This window comes from Rana temporaria, chromosome 3 (genome assembly GCF_905171775.1).
Source record: "Rana temporaria chromosome 3, aRanTem1.1, whole genome shotgun sequence".
Classification (NCBI taxonomy): Eukaryota; Metazoa; Chordata; class Amphibia; order Anura; family Ranidae; genus Rana; species Rana temporaria.
The window spans coordinates 125187714-125210132 of record NC_053491.1 but is presented as its reverse complement, the minus strand read 5'-3'; the positions used below and the strand labels follow the sequence as shown (position 1 = coordinate 125210132).

The following is a 22419-nucleotide window of genomic DNA, read 5'->3' as shown; positions in this document are numbered from 1 at the left end:
CATTGCAATTTCCATAGAAGTTAAACTGAGGTCCTGCGGTTGTTTTGTCATCACCATTATTAGAATATGATGCAGCTGCGGGGACTAAAAGCTATCCTGCCTTTTACAATCGGTTGCTTAGGACAAATGGCGGGTGACTAATGCAGGATAAACTACTTGTTCAACCTCGGAGCAGTTGGTTCAATTTTCCATTTCTAAGAGAGCAAGTGTTTCAATTGAGAATTTAACAGAGGGGTGTCCCTTTTTAACAGAACATCATTAGTGCAAAAGAACTTAAGAGCCGTAGAAAATAGGGCATAATTGGCTAAAATTAAATGCTTTTTTTCTCCACTTACCAGCCATTTGCTGAATGCCGCTAAATGCGCCCAGGTTACTGGAGGAGGTGGCTTGTTGCAGGAGCTGTACATAAAAGAACAAGAAATCAAGCAATGAGGCATCCACAATCACACAAATTGGCTGCTTGATATGCATTGTGGCACACAGTTTTTTTCCCCTTCCTCATATATTCAATTTCTTAAAGACTTTTTTGCTCACGGATGGACAGGATGTCCCCTGGGTTGATGCTGTAAATCTATATCAATGTCTAATCTCTGCAAAGAAAGGAGCACACACTAGGGGGATTCAATAAAATGACTGCTTTAAAAACAATTAATCAATTTAGTCTTTTTAACAGCCAGGTGTTAAATACATTTAAACTGACACAGCGCGACTAATTAAAGCCCTCAGTAGTATTGTAGTTACCATAACTCATCTTCAAATATGATTCTATTTTTCTCTTTCTTCTTACAATGTGCTTCTTTTCCATGAATACACTGACTTTTATGATTATCCTGTAACTGGCTAGTACATGCAGACGTGCATTTATGTGATTACATATTATAAAGTTTTAACCGTGGAAATTTATGAAGCCCTTATACGAATACTGAACAGGCATTAACTATGATTTGCACTAATAAACCTGAAGGCCCCTTGAGTTAAATACTAATTACTCATTAAATGTCAGTGTAGCAGAAAACTAGTTGTTAAGTACACACGTTATTCAGCTCCTATAATCTTTCTTTCCTTGTTATTTAAAAGACTATGAATAATTACCAACGGATTAAAGGGGCATTGTTTTTTCAGAAAAGTAACAAACATAAAAAATAACTTTTTATAGAACCCCTTACAAGCGCAATTAGATAGTTTAAGATGTTTAATCAATATCTGTACAATTTAATACAAAACTTGTGGGTGCAGTTATGTTGCATATTAATCTACAGTGTCAGACACTTAATAAGTGCTGACATATCCTAACTATACATAGATTCTATAAAACATTTTGGAAAGTGGTGGAGATTTTAACTAAAAGTGCAAGAACTAAAGATTTTTCACTGGACAGTGTAAAGTATGGTTGGCACCCCTGTTTTTGCTCTCAGTGTGCCCACTGGGAAGATCTCCCCTAACTTTTAAAGCCTGTTTCACACAAGGTGGACTTCATTATTATCAGCAGGGGATCCACTCACAGATCCCCTGCTGATTAGAGCAGAGCAGGTGGATGACAGATCCATGTCCGCTCAGTTTATGCAGAGGAGACATGGACAAGGCCCGCTGTGTTTTATGGGTGGTCGGATGTAAACAAACTCTGCTGTCCATTTACTCCTGTCTACCTGAAATCCAATCCACCTACACAGATGAGAATGGATCCCCGTCTGTTTGTTTTTAATGGACCGGATCAGATCAGAGGTAAGCCATTCCATAGGGATGAATAGACTGTCTGATCAGGTTGGCCTGAAAAACTGACAGATGGACCTGATCTAAACGGTTGTGTGGGCCTTATCCTAGAGAAACAACAGGAAATAAGAGGGAATTTTCCAAAGTTAAAGGAAATCTCCTCTTAGCAAGCTCTGGAACAGGTGTCCCTACTGTAAGACACATTGGGTTTGATTCACTAAGGGCAAATAGACTGTGCAATTTGAAAGTGCAGTTGCTTTCATTTTCCCCAAAGCTTTATGAATGTTGTGAATCTTCACTTTGTACTTCCAATTAGGTGCAAGTAAAATTTAAAAACACAGTATTTTTGCTTGCACACAATTGGATGATGGAAATCAGCAGAACTTAACTACAAAGCTCCAGGGAAAATAAGTACAACTGCACTTGCAAAATGCAAAGTCTATTTGCCTTTAGTAAATCAACTCCTTTGAGGTTAATAAAGGCAATTAGGCTGTTGAATGTTCAAGGGAATTTTCTCTTCGCCTAATGAATTTAGTGAAAATGTATTTACATGCAGGGAAAATTAAAAACAATGCACATAATTGGATGATGGAGGTCAGCAGAGCTTCACTGCATTCACTAAACTAAGGGACATAGCCTTTGAACAGCCCTTTTGCATTTAGTAAATTATCCCATTTTTTTTACTGATGATGGTCACCAGGATAAAAGGAGAAAGTGAATCTCCCCGGCATAGACAGCAATGAAAATATGACAGAGGTTCTAACCCTTTCTGGATCTATCCAACACACAAAAGCTAAAGCAAGTGATACACTTTAAACAACATATTGGTTTAAACAGTATAACCTATTTCTACCGTTTCTCTTTCTGATCTATAACACTGTGATTTTACTTCCCATTTCACAAAGTACCTTTACAATACATATGATTATATTCAGATGAGGTTGTGTGTAAGTCTATTATTGATTGCAACATACTTATGGGACTTTAAACATCTTGGCTGTTAAATATCATTATTTCATACTATCATCATACTGGCCAATATTCAGAAAACTTTAAGTCTAACCAAGGACTTGAAAAACACTATAGTAGCATAATTAGCCAGTGGTTACAAATGACTCAAGTGTAATTCTGTCTGGTTCACAGGACAGCATTTGTTGAAGCACCCATGCCAGTAAATACAGTTTAATCTGATAAGTACATTTCAATTAATACAAGTGACAATTTCATCAGATATCTGCAACAAACAAAACTTTTTATGAAAATGAGATACTTACTGCTAAATACTGTGGCGTAAGTCCTCCAAGTCCAGTAAGGTTACCCCATGTGGCAGTATTAAGCTGTTGCATTTGTTGTGCTAACTGTTGCTGTAGACGTCTTTGTTCTTTGTCTTTCTGTGTATCGGCAAACTTCACCACTATCGGTGAAGAACACCCCTGGAATGGGACAGACCACAACAAAACATATAACAACCAATACAGTATGGAACTCATGACTTCCATTCTCTTTTGCTTTCGTTCGCCGTATGTTTACCTCATGGGTTCCACATGATAATGTTCAATCAAGTGTTGTGGCATTGCTTGATAGCTTGTAGGATATTACATACAATTTTTCACTTATATATTTCTATATAGCTAATGCAAACAGGAATACTTAATTTTGGAGCGCCCAAATTTTTGACATGTCATGATAAAATCAGTAATTCTAAAGAAACATATAATGTTTTACTTGTATCTTAGGTCTAATAAGTTAAGTCCTCATATGTGTTGGTTTCTTAAAACATACTCTTGTGTTTCAGTCAAGAGATGTGTTAAAAGGCTAATGAAAGTAGCCTTGCCTCTACAGTCATTATTTAAAGCTACAACCATGAGTTTTCTTTTGCAACGTTCTTCCATTGATGAAAACACTTCTGAAGCCAGTTGGTAAGTTGAAGGTCTGTCAGTGGGGCCCATACCAAATTCCAACAGGCAGCAGCGGTGTAAGCAGCAAAGAAGAAAGATCACTAAATTACTTTATAGAGGAAAATCTTTACTCCAAGGTTGCAAAGGTAAGTCATTTGATTTTTTTTAGTTTAACCTTTTACATTTACCCCAGCAGCACTAAACAAATTAGTCTTGATGGAGGTCTTCTATAATACATGTGCATTTAGTACAATGAGTGAGGCTCAATAGTTTTACATGAGTATCTGGAATCTTGCAACATTTTTATACTTACAAAAGGAGTAAGTAGCAGGTGTAGATTGTGCCAGTATCATAAATCATAAATACATGTTACTTGACACTTGACAATTGAAATGTAATTGGCACTAAAGAATTATAGTAAAGATATATGTGAGTATCCTGCTGTGAATGATCTCATATGCAGTATGTTAGCTTGTATGAAAAACACCAATTATGTAGCACCATCAGTTATAAAAGGAGGTTTATCTTATGGTTTGATAACAGAAAGATGGAGATGTTATAGTAAAAAGCAAAACAACTGTGAATACATGAAACTGAAATACAATGCAGTTTGCCTTGAAATCTTGACTGCGACCTGACATTCCATTTGCAGGCATTTTTTTTTCAATGCAATGCATAAACCAATTTCTTCATCATATACCTATCTTATTCATCGTCTGTGCCTGCTCAATTTTTCACTAGTTTGTGAATTTCTAAAGGAGAAGCCATTATCAAAATTATATCAATAAAAGAGAGTGTTCTTTTTCTGTTGAATGAGGGAAAATGAGGAGGAATAAAGAAAAATATACCTGTAAGGTATAGAAGAACTATACCTACCAGATTTTATATCATGGAAAATGTCACAGTGGAATTATCACAGCAAGCATTAAGGACCTCTTTTCAACCACAAAACTTAATGTAGTAAATGCATTGATATTTTAAAACGTGCTTAACATCTTGTTATCTAAGGCAGTAAGACATACGTGTTTCTATGGTAATATATATATATATATATATATATATATATATATATATATATATATATATATATATATATATATCTCGGTTTTTTTTTCTATTAATTTTGCAAGCATATTTTGTAAAATAACTTGACTGTGGCAACTATGACCAAACCATTAGGTCAGGTAGGGGTGAGAAAAAATATGCTGCAATCATATTACATTACAGACTATAATGACTGAATTGGCTGAATTTCTCTGCATATTATATGTGTGCAAACATTTCAGATGGGATCTCTTTCAAAAGCAAATGTCCCACTGTCACTTTGCTAATTATTATAAACTTCCTTTTCATTACTGAAACAAAATAATTTTCATGTTCGTGTCTGTATTTTTTTGATTCTCCTTTGCTTTCCGTGTCTATATATGTATATATGAAGAATCACACAATAGTAGCTCTGAACATGAACTAGATTAAATAACATATTCTGATTTTAACAGTAATAACCACAAAACATGGTTGGGGAGGAGTCTGTACACAAAAGGAATTGTGAAGAGCAGTGTGATCTCTAAAAAAGAGTCCTCCACTTACCCTAATAGCAAGTGTGTGTGCGTGTATGTCTGTGTGTATATATGTATTTTTTGGAAGAAAGGGAGGATTTAAGAAGAATAAAACAATTACCTTTTTTTTTTTATCTCCCCTATATTTTTGAACATCATGCTTTAAATAAACAATCACTAATTTGGTAGTCTGCTTGAGACAGAGACCATACAAGTAATGGTTTCTTGTATTACAATAGAAATTCTAAGGGTTAATCATTAATAAAATAAATTAAAAATGAGAGTCTGTTGAATGTGCCTCATTATCTGAAGAAGCAAACCTGCCACCAGAATAAATGACAGGCTAAGTACTTTTCAGACGTGCTTTGGACACAAAGCGCTTTTAATGGGAAATGGCTAGACTCCAAGGGGTTACAAGTTCTGTATTAGTCACTGCAATTATCAATACTAATTAGTGCCTCACATTACAAAAATGCCACAAGTAAACACATTTAATTAATTCCCTGTTAGCCAGACTGTGTAGTTCCTGATCTCCAATGGATATCAGGCAGAAAGTTCTTGAAAAAACAAAACAACATTTTGAAATAAATGATTGGATTTGTGCACCTAAATGGGAAGTATCCCTTACATGGCACTATTTATTTTAAATCTATTCCTAATTTTTATTTCATTAGATTTAAATAAATGTTATTTTATTTGCCTATTATATTATGTGAATTTCTAATTCTAATTCTAGTTAATAAAGTATGTCAGTGACAGTCGGTTTATTGATGGTTATTCTAAATTTTGCTGCACACTATGCAAATTTGGGCCAGTTCCTAAGGAACAAGCTGAATTTTACTCAGTGGGTGGCCCTGCTGGCCCCACTTGGTTGGTTCAACTTTTGTCAAAAGTGACTGTTAGAATTTTTTTGGACAAAAAGCAGCTGCATCCAATCATTGGGGCTGGCTGTCAAAATACAAAAGCTGCGACAGGAGATTTGCTTATTTGCACTGTATCACGTGGATGAAGAAATCTGTTTCCTTCAGCCAGCATGCTGTAGTGTAAGGCCAACTTAATTCAAGTGAAAAAAAACTTACTTTGCTATCTCCTTTATAGCTTTATAGAGCAATTCAGACAGAACACATGTTGGTTTACTTGACTATAACTATTAAGGTATTTGCCTACCTACATTTTTAATATTTTAACTTTTTAACATTTGTTTTCGTATGCCATACTGTACTTCAGCAGAGGAGGGGAATACATTTGAAAAGCCAATTGTTGGATGTCAAATGGAAGCAATCCAGTGGCTGTACAGGCAATGGATCGCTTCCACACACTCAGAAACACCCCTTCCTCACATGCCACCTCCATGTTTCTCTGCACTCTTATCGGTGGACCCAAGACTGGCGTGGCTGGTGCCACTGGGTAGAAAGAAGGGAGATCAGTGAACATCTATTTGCTAATCTCCCCTTCCTACTAAGAACCTGGAGGCAACGTGTGACTTCTGGTTTCCCGTGTCACTTTCTCTGGCTGGTCTGGTGGGGGAAGAAGCTACTGAAGCATGGTCTTTGCTCCATTAGTTTCAGGGGAGGGCAGGGTAGACATTAAAGGGAATCTATCATAAAAAAATAAATCACGTAGGGGACTTTTTGTCCCCTATGTGATGAAAACGAAAGTTTTAGTAAAAAAGTGTCAAGAGTTAAAGTTACACCCAAAAAACGTAAAACCCTCCCCAAAAATATTATACCCCGCCCCACTGCCACATACACGCACATATGAATGTAAACACATGCATTGGGGGGTACTATTCATGAAAACTTTGCAATACACACATTACATAATGCTGGACACACTGGAGTGAGGGCAATAATAATAGGCCAAGTATTCTTGATTAACTCAAAACTTATGACCTGTAGGGGTGTTAAAAGTGTTGGAAACTATGGAAACTTTAGGGTACTGAAGTTTGTCACCATTTTATTGGGACACGCACATAATAAGGTTTGACATGTGGGATATATATTTACTGAGTGTACCCTCATCTTTAATATTTTACTAAGAATTGGGTAATATATTGTGTGTGCCATAAAATTTACTTTAGTGTATTCTTTACTGAAATTTTGCAATTGATAAATCAGCCCTTAAATTTTCCACTCGCCTACTCACATTTTGCAAGTTAAAAATTAGGGCTTGCGAGATGGGCTGCCTGGGAGAGGGGGGGTGAGCACTGCTGGCGGGGTTGATCGGGAGCCATTCTCCCAGCGATCGCCCTTGGGGGAAGAGAGCATGGAGGAAGAGGAGAGCCGCGGGATAGCATGCTGTTACAGCTTACATTATAATTGTCTCCGCTCTGCTCGACACAGCGCCGCTCCTCCTAACCTGCGCCTGTGATAGACAGAACACTGGTTCAATGCTGGGATGCGTTTTGTCTATCACAGGCGCAGGTCAGGAGGAGGCGGGGCTGTGTCAATGGAGACAATTATAATGTAAGCTGTAAAAGTGTGCTATCCTGTGGCTCTCCTCTTCCTATGCCCAGGTGAGGCTGCAATGGGCACAGGGAGGCTGCAATGGGCACAGTGTGCCTGCAATGAGCACAGTGAGACTACAATGTGCACAGTGTGACTGCAATGGACCCAGTGTGGCTGAAATGGGCACAGTGAGGCTGCAATAGTGGGCACAGTGAGGCTGCAATAGTGGGCACAGTGAGGCTGCAATGGTAACAGAGTGGCTGCAATGGGCACAGTGAGGCTGAAATGGGTACAGTGTGGCTGCAATAGTGGGAAACGTGAGACTGCAATAGTGGGCAAAGTGAGGCTGCAATAGTGGGAACAGTGAGGTTACAAGGGGCACAGTGTTGCTGCAATGGGCTTAGTGTTGCTGCAATGGGCACAGTGAGGCTGCAATAGGCTCAGTGAGGCTGCAATAGTGGGCACAGTGTGGCTGCAAGGGTGGGCACAGTGAGGCTGCAATGGTGGAGCACAGTGTGGCTGCAATGGTGGGCATATGTGAGGCTGCATTGATGGGCACAGGTGAGGCTGCACTGATAAAGTTGTTAATAATTTTTTTTAGAAACGTAATTTTGCATAAAACATTTAAGTGTAATTTCATGAGATAATTTATGAGGGAGTGTTCAGGGGCGGGACAGGGTTGGGCGGTGGAAAGTAACCCTTAAGGCCTGGCTAGTAGCTCAGGACTTGAAATTTTGAGCCCTGTGATAAACCATTGAGCAAATATTGTGTGACATTTTAACCTGGCACTAACAATGTTTTATTCTTTAAGATCTCTGTTTAAAAAAATATATATAATGCTTTGGGTGCCTCAAGTAATCTTCAAGCCTAAAATCATTTTTTAAACATGGTAACAGAAGGGTTCAGGTCATATATTTTGGACACTGTTTAAATAAAAATCCAGATCTGTTTTGAAAATTGGACAAAATGTAAACAAATATGTTTTAATCTTAGATACAATTTTTATACACTGTAATTGTACATGACGAGCACAATGCCATCTCCAAACTGCAGGTTCATTTTGTGAATGGACCTTTAGTTTGTATGTGATCATTAGAGCTAACATCATTAAGAACAATGCTAATTTTTTCCCCAGTATTAAGTGGGGACTGAAGCTGTCATTGGCAGCTCAGGTCCTACTGCTGCAGCGCTTCATAGTGTCTGCTACTAGGTGTCAAAGGGGAAGAGGTTAATCCAATGCTTTCAGGAAGTGCATTGTATACTACCTTGGGTTTTATCATTCTGTGCTGTTGGGGAATTGTAAACTCCTGACCTGTACTTGTACTTGATTACTGTCAGTAATGTGATTTTAAGCAATATGTGGCATCATATACTGTATACACTTGTACCTTGATGAAAAACAAAGTCTGGGTAGTAAACTGTGTTCTTTATTGTTAAGGCTTTGCTTTCAGCCTGGACTGAAGTGTACTTTTAAATTATACTAGCTCCTCTGAACCTCTTCTATGCTTTAGCAAAGAATAACAACATGTGCTCAAGCATACCAGCAAGACAATGAAAGTCAACAATATGTAATCTTTCTGCTAACTAAAGGGAAAAAATATTCACATACAGGTGTTAATACCACACCCAAAATAGCCATTCCACATTTATATGAACTACTGTAAGACTCAGTTCACATCTTGGCGCCCTGGATCGCGGGCAAGAATAGATTCTGCCCATGGTCATGAACGACAGAAAATTGCAGGACACTAGTGTGATTCCCATAACTTCCAATGGCACTTCGATTGCGGTGCAATTTTGCCGTGATTGTCGCTTGACGAATCATGTGGTAAAATCGTGCAAACAGAATCGTAGGATGCCTGTCATCTAAAAGAAGTACAAGAGCTTATTTTGGATGACAGGCATCCTGCAATTTTGTTTGCGCCATTTGACTGGCGATAGTCGCTGCAAAATCGCGTAATGATCAGGGTGCCATTGAATCTGACAGCAAGCCACAGGATGCCTGTGTGATCACTGGCTTTCAGGATCATGGGAAGAATTTGCCACGATCCGAGACGCCAAGATGTAAATGGAGCATTTGTGATTATTAATGGAGAATGTCTTTAAGGAGATTGTTACATTGTAGTTCTTTTGCATTTCCAAAATTTTTTAATCAGACATCTAAAATGTAATGTATAGGGCATTTATTTTTTATCTATATAGATCTCTAAAACCTTTTATTGTTATATATTACTGTATTTATTGGCGTACAACACTCACTTTTTTACCCTGAAAATAGAGGGTAAACTGTGCCTGCGTGTTATACTCAGGGGGCTGTGGAAAGTATTTTTACTGAAACTTCCCTTTTAAAGTACGCCGAAAAATATGGTATATGCTAAACTTTTTGAAAAAAGTTGACCCTTTGCACAGGTTCACACTGGGCTGGGGGAGTGAAGCGGTGCGAGTTCAGCTGAGCTCACATGATTTCACTCCCACTGGTAGTCCCGATTTCGGCCGCAATTGCAGGGACATCTGTGCAGGTTTCTGCACAAATGTCAATGTAAATCGCGGGCTGAAATTGCAAAAAGTAGTAAAAAAAAATACTTTCGAATTCGGTCCAGCGCCACACATGTGACATCGCACCGATTAGGATGGTGCCATTGCCGGCAAATGCCGCCATTTTAACATGCGATTTGACATGTCAAATCACATGTCAAATCGCACCAGTGTGAATCAGGGCTTAGACAGGCCTAGGCTGCTGACATAGATTTCATAGCAAAAAAAAAAGTTTCCTGTTAGGTCTTCAAAATGATTATTTCTCCTGTTTGTACAGAGATCAACAAACTCTGCATTTAAGGTCCTATCTACATCGGTCATATGGAGTATACAACAAACTGTGCCATGTCAGAATTTGTGTAACCTACAGTACATTTTGTATTTGAGACTTTTTAAAGCCTTTGTTTGGTCAAAAATGAAGAAAACTATGAATCAAGGAATGACCAATATATTAATGGTCCGCCTCCTCCATTCATAGATTGCTTTTCATACTTGGAAGCTATAGTACCATCTATTTCATCTAAAGCTTCCAGCAGTACAAAGGACACATTGCATTGATTGTAAGTAATGTTCTTTGTTCTGTTTTTTTTATTTTTTTACTAACTGTAGGCTTTTAAACTAATTTCATATCTAAAAAGACACTACCTTATCACTGACAAGCAAAGCAATATGATAATCCTGCTTTACTAGACCACAGGCACATACACCATGAAATTGATGCATCTGTGGAGCAGGCGGATTACAGGTTCGTCTCCAGTCACTGTGCATAGTGGAGACGGACAAAGTCCCCCTCTTCTCTGTGGGGAAATTTTCATCTGATCATATCCGATCCACCAGACCGATGGAAAATAGGACCACTATCCATCTGGATTTTGCAGACAGGATCAGATTGGATATTGGCAGATGTCAGCAGACATGTCACAGCTGACACCCACTGCTCCATAGGAGAACCTGGAGGGTCTGATCAGGTACGGCTGAAAAACTGACAGTGTAAAATGTCCCTAACAAACTTTGTGTATAAAGTGCATAATTACTCTTGTACATAGTGTTAAGGCAACTAATTTATTTGAATGGGCTTCTCAAAGCACCAGAATGCACAGCAACAGATTCTTGCACCATTTTTAGAAATGCAACCCATCACAATAAATGGGAGTGTGTCTAAACACATTGGGGTTGATTTACTAAAAGCAAATAGACTTAGGACTTTCCTTCATAAATGTAAATGTGGCAAAGCTTCACTTTGTAACGAATACCCTGGTATCAGGTGTAAGGAAATTTTTTTATTTTGCTTGCACATGATTGGATGATGAAATCAACAGAGCTTTACCACATTTATTAAGCTCTGGGTAAAATGAATGAAAATGCACTTGCAGAGTGTACAGTCTATTTGCCTTCATTAAATCCACCCCACTGTATTGCACTGCAAAATAAAGGGGTTTGAAGGGTGTCATTCAGTCCTGCTGCTTAGTGAATACAGACGGTCGCTTGCTCAGCATGGGAACAGAGGCAGTGTGGTGATGTCCTGCATGGTGTAGTGCCAATGCCTATTGAAATGATTCCTGTCTTCCACGGGACTCAGCCAGGTATGGCACATGCATACTTACATTGGTTCCAGCTGGAACAATGTTACTATGCAAAAATATAAATACCTAAACTTCAGCATTAAAGGTAAAAGATTTTTTTTATGTTTTGTGCATTATTAGTTATATGTTAACTATTCTGCATGTGCATTTGATTCATATTCAAAATGTATGAAGCGCACACTGGTATCACTATAAAGGACTGTAAAAAAAAAAAAAAAAAGTGTAAATATTATAGTTCATGATGTGCAGATACTGGTATATTCCTTAGTGCACATTTTTGGAAAATATTGCACAAAAGCAGCATTATTGTGGTGTTTTATGCACACTGCAAATTGAGACTTCAATGTATATTATTCATTAAACATGAATGTATGTGGACGTCAAGTGCAGGTCAACTACAGCTTAAATGCAGGTCAATTGCACCCGGAATACATTTTGAAAGATCTCAAAAGTATCTCAAGCTGATATCAACAGCATGCTGAACTTGTCCATTGAAGCCCAAGTACACAGTCCCGTATGCCTCGTACACACGCCTGGACTTTCCGAGAACAAAAGTCAGACGGGCTTTTTTCTTGGAAAGTCTGGCCGTGTGTAGCCTTCAATTGACTTTTTTTGTCGGAAGTCTGACGGACCTTAGATAGAGAACCTGTTCTCTTTCTGTCCGTCGAACTTCCGACAGGGTCACGGCAGACTTTTGCATGGTCAAAAGTCCGACCGTGTGTACGAGGCATGAGGGGACTGCAGCCACTTTGTGCATACATCCACATGCTCATGTGAACCTGTATTGCAAGGGTAATTTACAGAGCAATTTCTGTCTGATCTTGTGAGTTTTCTTTTAGTAATTCAGGCCGCTATACAAAATACCTCTCCTATTTCATCTCACTCTTTTTAAACATCAAACCAAAAGGTAAACTTCAAGCAGTTGCTGTTATAAAAATAACAATAAAAATTAAAACTGAATTTAAACAATATTCCTTCGAGAAGAGTGTATTTTACACAGAGTCAATGGACAGCATTAGGTAGCTATGAATACTGAATTACATATTGCTCACAGGTAGGTAGGTGTAGCGCTAATGTTATGTTCTGACTGTTTTTGTCATGCCATGTTGGGTAAGAAAAACTGTAGAGGACCCCACTACAACTGTCAGCCAATGACCACAAACACATGAAGGCATTTTGTGTCCAGAAAGATCCAACTCCTAAAATATAGTAATTGTTCTCCATTTAGCCAATGTCAGATTTAAATTAGGCCAATGTTATCTAAAACAATCAAAGGCCAATTGCTCAGCCAGCTTTCCTTTAAATGGAACTCCAGCTAAAACGTTTTTTGTTTTTTTTTTGCTTTGAAGAGATTAAAGAAGGGTATTTCCTCTTAGGTTTTAGGCTGAGTTTACACTATTGAGAATTGGATGTGGGTTTCCCGGCATCCAATTTGTATAGCAAGAGATTGTGACCAGCTCTCTATGGAGCCAGTTCACTCATCTCCGCAGCGGCTCTGGTACGAATTGCAAAGGAGCCCTGTGCATCTTTTGGCCAGCTTCAGGTCTGAATTCAGCCCAAATTTGAAATGGTGAATGGAGAGGCACCGGCCTCCTGCTGTGAGCCGCTGTGATCTCTAGTGTGAACCCAGCCTTAAGGCTGTTAATGTCCCTGTTGGGACTGAGAGAGGTTTCAGCCCTTCACACTCTCCTAATAAAAGTTATATGCTGTATATTTTAGTGAGTGAAATCCTCCTACCAGGGACACATACATCAGTAAAAATTTGACAGTGGTTTTAATTCCTTACAATTTTATACAAAACTAAACAAAAGTACTTTTGGAGTTTGGAGTTTGAGTTCCATGTGAGCTGGGCTTCAGAAGACATTTACTATTGATCAATACTCTACTTTCTAAATTTGAGCAAGGTGGAAGAAAAATATGAAGTTATTGTTTTTTTTTGTGTTTTACAAACATCATATTTATTGTTTTTAACAACTGTAATTTAAGTTTGAGTGGGGGATTCAGCTAAATACATACAATTAAAACATTTTCCCTCAATAAAACTACATAATAATGTAATTATTTAATTAGTTTAAACTGTATGCAGATACATTCTAATATTATTGTTATTATTTTATATATGGTTATTTTTATTATTTGGATATACAATTATGGTATAATTGTAATGTATCTTGGTTAACAGATTGCTATACTATACTGTCATACAGGCATGGTCCTGGAAGAAAAATATTTTGATTACAAGTTGAAGATTTTCAACCAAAGTTCAAATTTTCTGTTCACTAAAAGAAGATAGATTTAGTCTGCCAATCTCATTACATCTGAAAAACTGAAAACAATTAAATGATGACATTTTTCATGCACTGTGCACCTCTCATTTAACAAAGCCACAGATTAATGGGTCACAACATGGTGCCATAATGAAGATTTAGTACCCAACATGCTGTGGGATAGACTAGCATTGCAAACAAATAAACAAACATACAAAAGAAGAAAGCAAGATAAAAAAAAGAAAAATCAAGTCTATTGACAAGTTTTGATTTCAAAACACAGCACATAACGTCACAATATCATAGCCATAGAAAATTATTATACACATAATACAGTATACAGAACACAGTATAGATGCATGCTGAAATCAACCAGTAATGGAAGCTTCAATATTAATGTTTTTTGTGCAAAATTCTGAAAGACCATGACATAATCACAGACTAAATACTTGGTTGTTAATTTTTCATTTGATCCCTTTGTATGCAAGTGTAGATGGTATGAGAGTAATTTGAAGGTGTATATAATAATATGTCAATGCAATGCCATTTTGGTTGTTTGAGTTTACAATAGTGTGAGGGTGCTAATTATGAGTGCACGGATATGATGTTTTATTTATGCCTCCATATTTAAAGCAGAGTTTCCCTAGTAAAATATGCAGCTAAAAGTTAATATACCTGAATGTAAATAAATGTGTATTTAATAAGTGATATATTTCCCCTTTTTTTAGATCAATATAAAATTCCTATTGGTAACTATATATTAGCAGCTGAGTTAACCCGATCAAATTGTTAATGGTATTGAGTATATGCTATTTGAATCAGCTAGTGATTGTAGTTGATTATTTTCAGTAATATACAATTATTAACTTTTGAATGCATATCAGTTTACTTAAAGCTAGTGATGTCATGATACCATTAGCTTCTACTGAATTGCATCCTTAACTATTTGCCCATCCTCCGAAAATGCTATCTCCATCCTAATTATGTACAATCATTTGATTAACAACAGACTCTTTTAAAGAGTTTCAGTACTGTAGCCTGAGAGAGGTAACTGTAACCTTACTTACTCTAAAGTAATAAAAGAAAAGCCTACTATAAAATCTACCTAAATAGCCCAAACGAAGGTATATATTACATAAATGCAACACATTTATATAACTGATGTATTCACCATTATGTACTGAAATAATTGTACACAGTGTGCCTGCCAAATACACGTTTTAGCAAACATACATATGGTTGGAAATGATAGTGTGTAGTGTATGCTAAAATTCACTGTACTTATTAATATACTCTGCAAGAACATATGTTAATATACTGCATGCTTTTTTTCTTTCCATCTATGAAATCTATTTCTGCATGTTCCTTTTACTGAAGTAGTTAAAAAAAAAAAAAAGATAGCTTAGACAGGTTAAATATCACTTTGATAAAGTGGGAACCAATTTTCTGTGTAGGATTTCAAAGATATAATTGCAAGACCACAGCAGGCCAAGCTGTAATTTCAGAAGTCAGTGCTCTGTATCAAAACGAACCTTTCTTTTTAATGTTTGAGATAATTGTGCAACAAACACAGGTGGTATTGTAGCAATGCGACATTTCATATGTAGACATTTTTTCATCTTTTAAATCAACAGCACAATTCAGGTTCCTCTAGGCCTAAATGCCATGCCACACAAACTGGGAACATTTAGATCACTGACAAACAATGAGCAGGTTAGATCACAGATGTTTGGATTTTTATTTTATTTTATTCTGGCATAAAATGTGCCTGAAGAGTTCTATTTCTAAGTTGCAATTGTATTTCATTATAATTTATAACCCCTGTTTTATCTCAATTTTGTAGAATGATTTTATTTTATTGCTATGAATTGATGCAATTTTCTTTCTTTTTTTAAAAAAAGAATGCTGGATTAAAAGATAGGAAATCATTTTTTTTTATAATTATAGTGTTAAGGCAACAACTATTCAGCTGGGAGATAAAAAAAATGTAGTTTACCATGTAAAGGCTGGTTTGCTGTGTGACTACAAGTCAGGACTAGGTGTCACTGGTGATTTAAAATAGGAAACTCTCTGGAGAAACTGCCTGCTGGCTGTTGATTTAGGTCTGTTGAACCATGGTGACCTAAAGTCTGGTAATTGCAAGGTTATCTGACAGAGAGTGGTGATATTAATCAGCCATATTGTCCTTTGAAGGCCCATTTATGTGAAATAAAAGAGCTGGCTATGGAAATTAAGAGTAATATATAGCTTTGCATCAGAATGCCACATGTTAAGGTATTTGTGGGATTAAATTAAATCAGATGGCATGGCTTCTTTAGTAAGAAGGACAGTAAAAATGTACACTACAATGTATTACTTTGTTATACCTGTACAGGCTTTGGCACTTCAATTGTGTCCAATTGATTCTATATGTTGCCAAGGGAGTTGTTGGTGTGAGTTAATCTTTGGGCTATACATATAAACACAATATTTCACATTGTCTTTGTTTTTCACAAAGAACAAACAATGTTTGTCACCTCCTACTGGACACAAGTGATATCCCAAAAACCATGTAAAATGACCAAATAGGTAATAAAGAATATTAACATTGATCACTACACTTTTCTGCCTTCCAATATGGTTTGTTAGGATAATGCATAAGGGAGATGCTATGTTTTAATGGCATTGCCGTGACATGTTCATGTGTATTTTCTGTTTATTTTAACTGCACTGTTGGGAGATACTTTTGTGTTGTAACATGTTATACTTAATGCCAAATTCCTAGTTAGGGTATGTGTATATAGGATACGTTTATCTGTTGCTTCCATTGTGTCCTATAAGAAACTGCAGAAGACACTACAAAAATAGATTATTTTAAAAAATGATGTTAAAAAATAATGCATTTCTTTAAACATGCATGCTGAACAAGGCAGAGAATGTAGACAAATGGGCTGAAGGACTTCATTACTACTATTTAAAACACTGTCATAGGCTGCCCTTGACAGATAGAACTGCTGTTCAGCCTGCGTATCCCTGTGGCTATCTTTGGAAACGATCCTCAGAAGGATTTTTCCAAAGATAGTCAGAAGATCCGACATCTGTAAGACACTTACACTGTCGGATCTTAGGATGCAGTACCGCATCCGCCGCTGGGGGCATTTCGAGTCGAAATGCTGCGTTGCGTATGCAAATGAGGACTTAGGCAGATCCACAAAGCTTTTTAGCTTTGTGTTTTCTGCTTAAGTTACGTTTTGCATACGTAAAAGTAGGGATGCTTTTACAAGGCCTAAACTGTTTAGACCTTGTAAAAACAAACCTTTTTTTCGATCGCCGCGTTTTTTTTTCAAATTTTGAATTTTTTTTCCCGGCGGGTATTTTTTTTTACCCGACGCAACTTTATTGTCCCGTCGCGATCCACAAAGCCCGGCGTAAATTACGTTTGCGCGATGCACGTCAGGGAAAAATGACGTCACACGCATGCGCCGAACGTCCGGCGCGGGAGCAAGCCTCATTTGAATAGGAATCGCCCCCTCGAGCAGACGACCGCCTTGCGACGGAGGCACTTAGGTTACACGGCGTGTAATTTCTAGGTAAGTGCTTTGTGGATCGGGCACTTAGGTAGAAATTTAACGCCTGTGTAACTTAACTGCTGAAAGTTAAGTTAGGCAGGTTTTTTGAGAATTTGGCCCAGTAATTATACTATACTACATATTATGTATCTCCTGAAAAACCCCAATCAATGGGCATCTGTCTGCCCCCATAGACATAGATTTTAGTCAATCTAGCCTAGACTATCCTCTATGAGTTGCCTTTGACCTGAAATAGCTAGTAATAAAAAATTCAGTCAGCTGCACAGTATATTTTTAATACAATGACACATATTTAGGTCTGTAAATTAATCTTTTTGTTCCTCCTCCTTTTTTTGTAAATGTTTTTCTGCATTTCTTTAAACGATTTAGTAATTTAATGGAGCTTTTGCCTCCATTCCAGCTTCCCAACTTAAACACAGACCAAGTCCCTCCATAGATACACATACCCTAGAAGATGAACCTTCACATTATTACATTTGGGACTACTTGAAAGTGTTTGTAGTGGGCTTTCATAATGTATTTCTTGGCTACACATCATGCATTCAGCTGTCTTCTCGTTAAAATAAATGTACAAACTATGTTAGGATGCATTGCAGCTGAAATAATCTATGATATGATGTGCTTTGTGATTAAGTTTAATGAACCTAAGATGTGCAGTGTAGAAAACTAGGAAGCCTTATAAGCGGCTGTGGAAGGCCAATACATGGTGTGATTATAAGCTAATGTTGGGTTTTTGGATCTGTGATTTTCATGTTAACAGTCTGTACAGAAAGAACGACTTTTGTTTTATCCAATAATTTGCACAAAGAAAACAAAGAAAGGGCAGATGATACAGTACCTCCATGGTCTGAGACTGGTGCATGGCTTTGATTGCATTCTGTGCCATTGCCCTTGTAGAAAATGTAACAAACGCACAGCCTGTGGGGACAAGGGGACAGGGGGCAGGAAAGACAAAAAAAACAACAAGACAAAAGGGTTGGACGCTTGTTAAACCAACACAGTCTACGAGAACGGCCACAAGACGACACTGTTCTCAGTAGTACATGAAAGTAACAACTCCTGGAACTTTTTAGTGGTTTGGTACTTACAGTGCTGACTTGCTAATCCGATCATAGAAGAAAGAAAGAACAAAAACAAAAAACAAAATGGGGAAGTGTTCTTTTCAGCCATTGGTGGATACACATATTTATATATATAGAGAGAGATCTACAGATAATCAGTTACACGCACTGTATAAGCTTTTATGTTTTTTCTTATTTTCCCATAATTATTATGACTATTTATATAGGCAGCAAGGGAACCATAACTGTCCGATGTAAATACAGTACAATAGAGCATATGGTGGTTGTATTTATAATTTTTGGATATCATCACCTAGTTTATACAATAAGGCAGTGCAAAGTGCAGGGGTGGAATAAAAACATCCAATTTAATTCTACCTTTCTGCAGTGAGATCAGTTAGGAGACACTTTTTGTCTAGTTGTTTTGGGTTACTACCCATTGCACATCTTTGCCCCTTTTTGCAATGTATTATTGAAAAAACAGCATATCTCATATTTTCAGACGTGTTTGCTCAAACAATTCATAGCTACAAAACAATAAATATGAATTACATAACATGGCATTTTTTTTTACTAGGTTTCGAATGTTTTAAAAATAATATTTTCAGGGATTATATATCATGGTTTAGTGATGTTACACCAAATTAATACATGCATTTACATAATCGTACACATTGACTTTATATATGATTCTTATAACTGTAATTAATTTCAAGAATTAGCTTTCATATTCATTTTAAAGTATTAATATTTTTTTTCCCATAGTTGCTTGAATTAGCTACAGTGCCTTTGCAAGCTTATTGGTGTCCTCTCCAGTAACATAGTTAGCTTTTTACAATGTTGTTAAGTGCTTTAGCCAGTGAAAACATTTACAGTTGGGCTGGGCAACTTCAGCACTCCAGCTGTGGTGAAGTACATATCCCATGATGGATGTGTAGTTTCACCACAACTGGAGTGTTGAGATTGCCCTTCATGTATATTTAAATCTGGGGTCCAGGCAAAAATGAAAACCACACATCAAAAGTGTATGCCCCAAATAACAATAAAAGATGTGGCTTAATCCATAAGCTGATATATTTATCTTTACAAACGTCAAAAACATAGTGCTTGAACTGCCCTGTTTTCTATATTGGCTGATAGACAAGAATGTGCTGTTGTTAAGCCATCCTTGAGCTGGCCCATGATTCTTCCCTTTTAGCTGCTTGCATAATATAATTATTCTTGGCCACACATCCTACACTTAAAGCAGGTGAAAGAAAGATCTATGTACTCTGGCTGTTCCAATTAAAATCTTTGGTCATAATTTGAAATATGGGCTTGGATTAAAAAACAAAACAAAAAAACACTACACTATACTTAAAATAATTTGTAGATGAAACATAGAATTCAGGTTTGGAGCAAATGTGTGTTTTGCTATAGGTTTGTTTTTTCCCCCAATACCCCTAACCCCACACCTTTCCCACAAAATATACTCAACTTTCCTTTGCTCCTTTAATGTTCTGTTCAGTTGCTGGAAGCAAACAAAATACCTAGCACTTAGCGGTATAGATGGAGCATTTGACTTCATTTGATAGCACTCTTTTAATACCCAAATTCCAGCTCTTTCAAATAGGAACAATCAATAATTTGGTGTAAACTATGATTTGAACAACTCAGAGCTTATAAATGACAGCTTCTTCTTCTTCCAGCAGCTGAGCAGAGTGGTTGGAAAGTGATATTAATGAGAATATGTGCAAATGAAAAGGTGGGGATTAGAGTCTACATGGTGCCTTACCCTACATGGGAAAAGCGTACTTTCACTTTAACTAAAAGCATAACAAAGTCTGGGAAAATAAGTTTGCCAAATAATGCAAAATGAACCTCTAGTGCTTGCAAATATTTAATATTTTGCACTAAAAACCTTTATGAAATTTGTATTTCAATTTGAAATCTCAGTCTGTATTTGCTTTACTTTATATATGAACTCAATATAATGCACCATATGGTGTAAAATATCTTATCTCTTATCAAGCAGAAATAACTGATATAATTGACATATAGTACATAACCGTATGGCATTATTGTTTTGGCAGATAATTTAAAATGAAGAAGAATCATAAAAAATATTTTAAAAAAATCCTAGAAATTAACTGCTGACTCAAACCTTTCAAATGGTATTTTACTTTCAAAGGTACGTAGTAATTTTTGTCTTTAAGCTCTCACTTTCAGACTACCGTAAATGCTTTTTAGCCACTTAGCACTTGAGAGAAATGCTTATTTTAGAGCACAGCTTTTAACTTTTTGGCTGAAAATTAAAAATTATTTTGATTTTCAATATTAAGTTCTATGTGTTTTGCAAAATATTTAAATCTTTCTTTTGCTGACTGGTGTGTATTGATTTTTTTTATAATAGACGCATTAGAAACATGTTTGTAACTTTTCATTAGGTGTAAATCTTTTTTTTTATTTTACACATATCCATTCTGACTGAACAAATATGATGTGTGGCCTTCGAACAAATATGTTTAAAGGCCACACATCATTAATTGAAATACAATGTTAAATCACCAAAACCAAGGGTTTAAGCAGCCTTTGGTATCAATTGCTGACTTTATTGGAAGTATAGCCCAACAACACTTATCAAATGTTGTCAATAATTAAAATATTCTTACAATGGCACAATTTTCTTATTTAAAGAAGCCTTTGAGAAGCCAGTTGCAAGATACATTTCAAATCTTGCTATAAACATAGATGTTTCTTTCCTCCATCTTTATTTTGTTTACATAAAATTGTAGGTGATATGCAGATAAAAATAGAACCCTTTTTGTTCAGTCTACACTTTCTTTGCTGGTTAGGCTAGGCCTTCTACAGTGGGTCCATTCTGCTACTTTGGAATTTTACTTGGTTTCAGCCTCTTGAAGTTTACTGTACAGTCTTTAAAACTGAGCTTAGATAGGGGGAGATAGAAGCACTGCACTGCTCCCCATCATCCATCATATGCTAAAGGTTCTAGGGCAACTGAGGAACCTGGAGGCAGATAAAGAATACAATCTTATGCCAAACATCCAGGGGCACCATCTAAGGCAAACAGCTAACCTAGATTTATGCTTTACCTCAAGGCAACCTTTTTACAAAACTGCAAATATCTAGTGCATTTTAAACATCTATCAGACCAATATACACAAAGTGATGCACACAATTGCACAGATAATGAAAAATGAACATCAAGTCTTACACTTAATGAACTGTACTTGCTGTAATACTTGTTTATAGATTTTAAATTAGTCTTAAATGACTCCAGCCTTTATTTGTATGTATACCTTCAAACAAAGCATTTTAGTGCTTAGAATACATAATCCCTCAACGCTACCCATGCCAGCATCGGCTACTGTGTGGGTCAAATGCAGCACTTTCAAGGCTCATTGCCCCCTTAACTAATAAAAACACAGCCTTTTGAAATTTCCATTTTATTCATCAAGCACCCTTGGGTATCTTGAAGAAAAAGACTGTGAAATTAATGCAGATTCTGGCTGATTTTGTAATAATACTATGGCTCACTAAAAGCTTCGGCACAGCAACACAGACATGTTTGACTCTTGCTCTCTAATGACTTTAAAAGTACATTGATTTTCAGCTTCTTTAGCCTTGCACAGTTAGAAATCGGGTTTCAGAGAATAATTTAGTGTTCCACTCAATTTCCTCAAAACATTATTATTACTACTTAAAAGATTTCCAAATGAAGCAAATCTAAACACTGAGCGGTTCCAGCATATTGTCATTTCAGAGCTAATGCTCAAATTTTTTTTCTTGG

The 22419-nt window shown here is 36.7% G+C and overlaps 1 protein-coding gene across 26 annotated transcripts in view; it reads right to left on the bottom strand.

Moving 5' to 3' along the window:
• CELF2 (CUGBP Elav-like family member 2) overlaps positions 1 to 22419 on the bottom strand; it is a 702444-nt gene that overhangs the window by 81271 nt on the left and 598754 nt on the right. For 14 of the 26 annotated variants that reach the window (XM_040343357.1, XM_040343358.1, XM_040343361.1 and 11 more), the window contains 4 exons: positions 18657 to 18668; positions 18407 to 18486; positions 2985 to 3143; positions 336 to 399 (listed from right to left, as the gene is read on the bottom strand). In XM_040343357.1, coding sequence (XP_040199291.1) covers positions 336 to 399; positions 2985 to 3143; positions 18407 to 18486; positions 18657 to 18668 — 315 coding nt within the window. The remainder of the gene's footprint in view (positions 1 to 335; positions 400 to 2984; positions 3144 to 18406; positions 18487 to 18656; positions 18669 to 22419) is intronic. The other 12 variants (XM_040343359.1, XM_040343367.1, XM_040343364.1 and 9 more) reach the window with 2 other exon arrangements.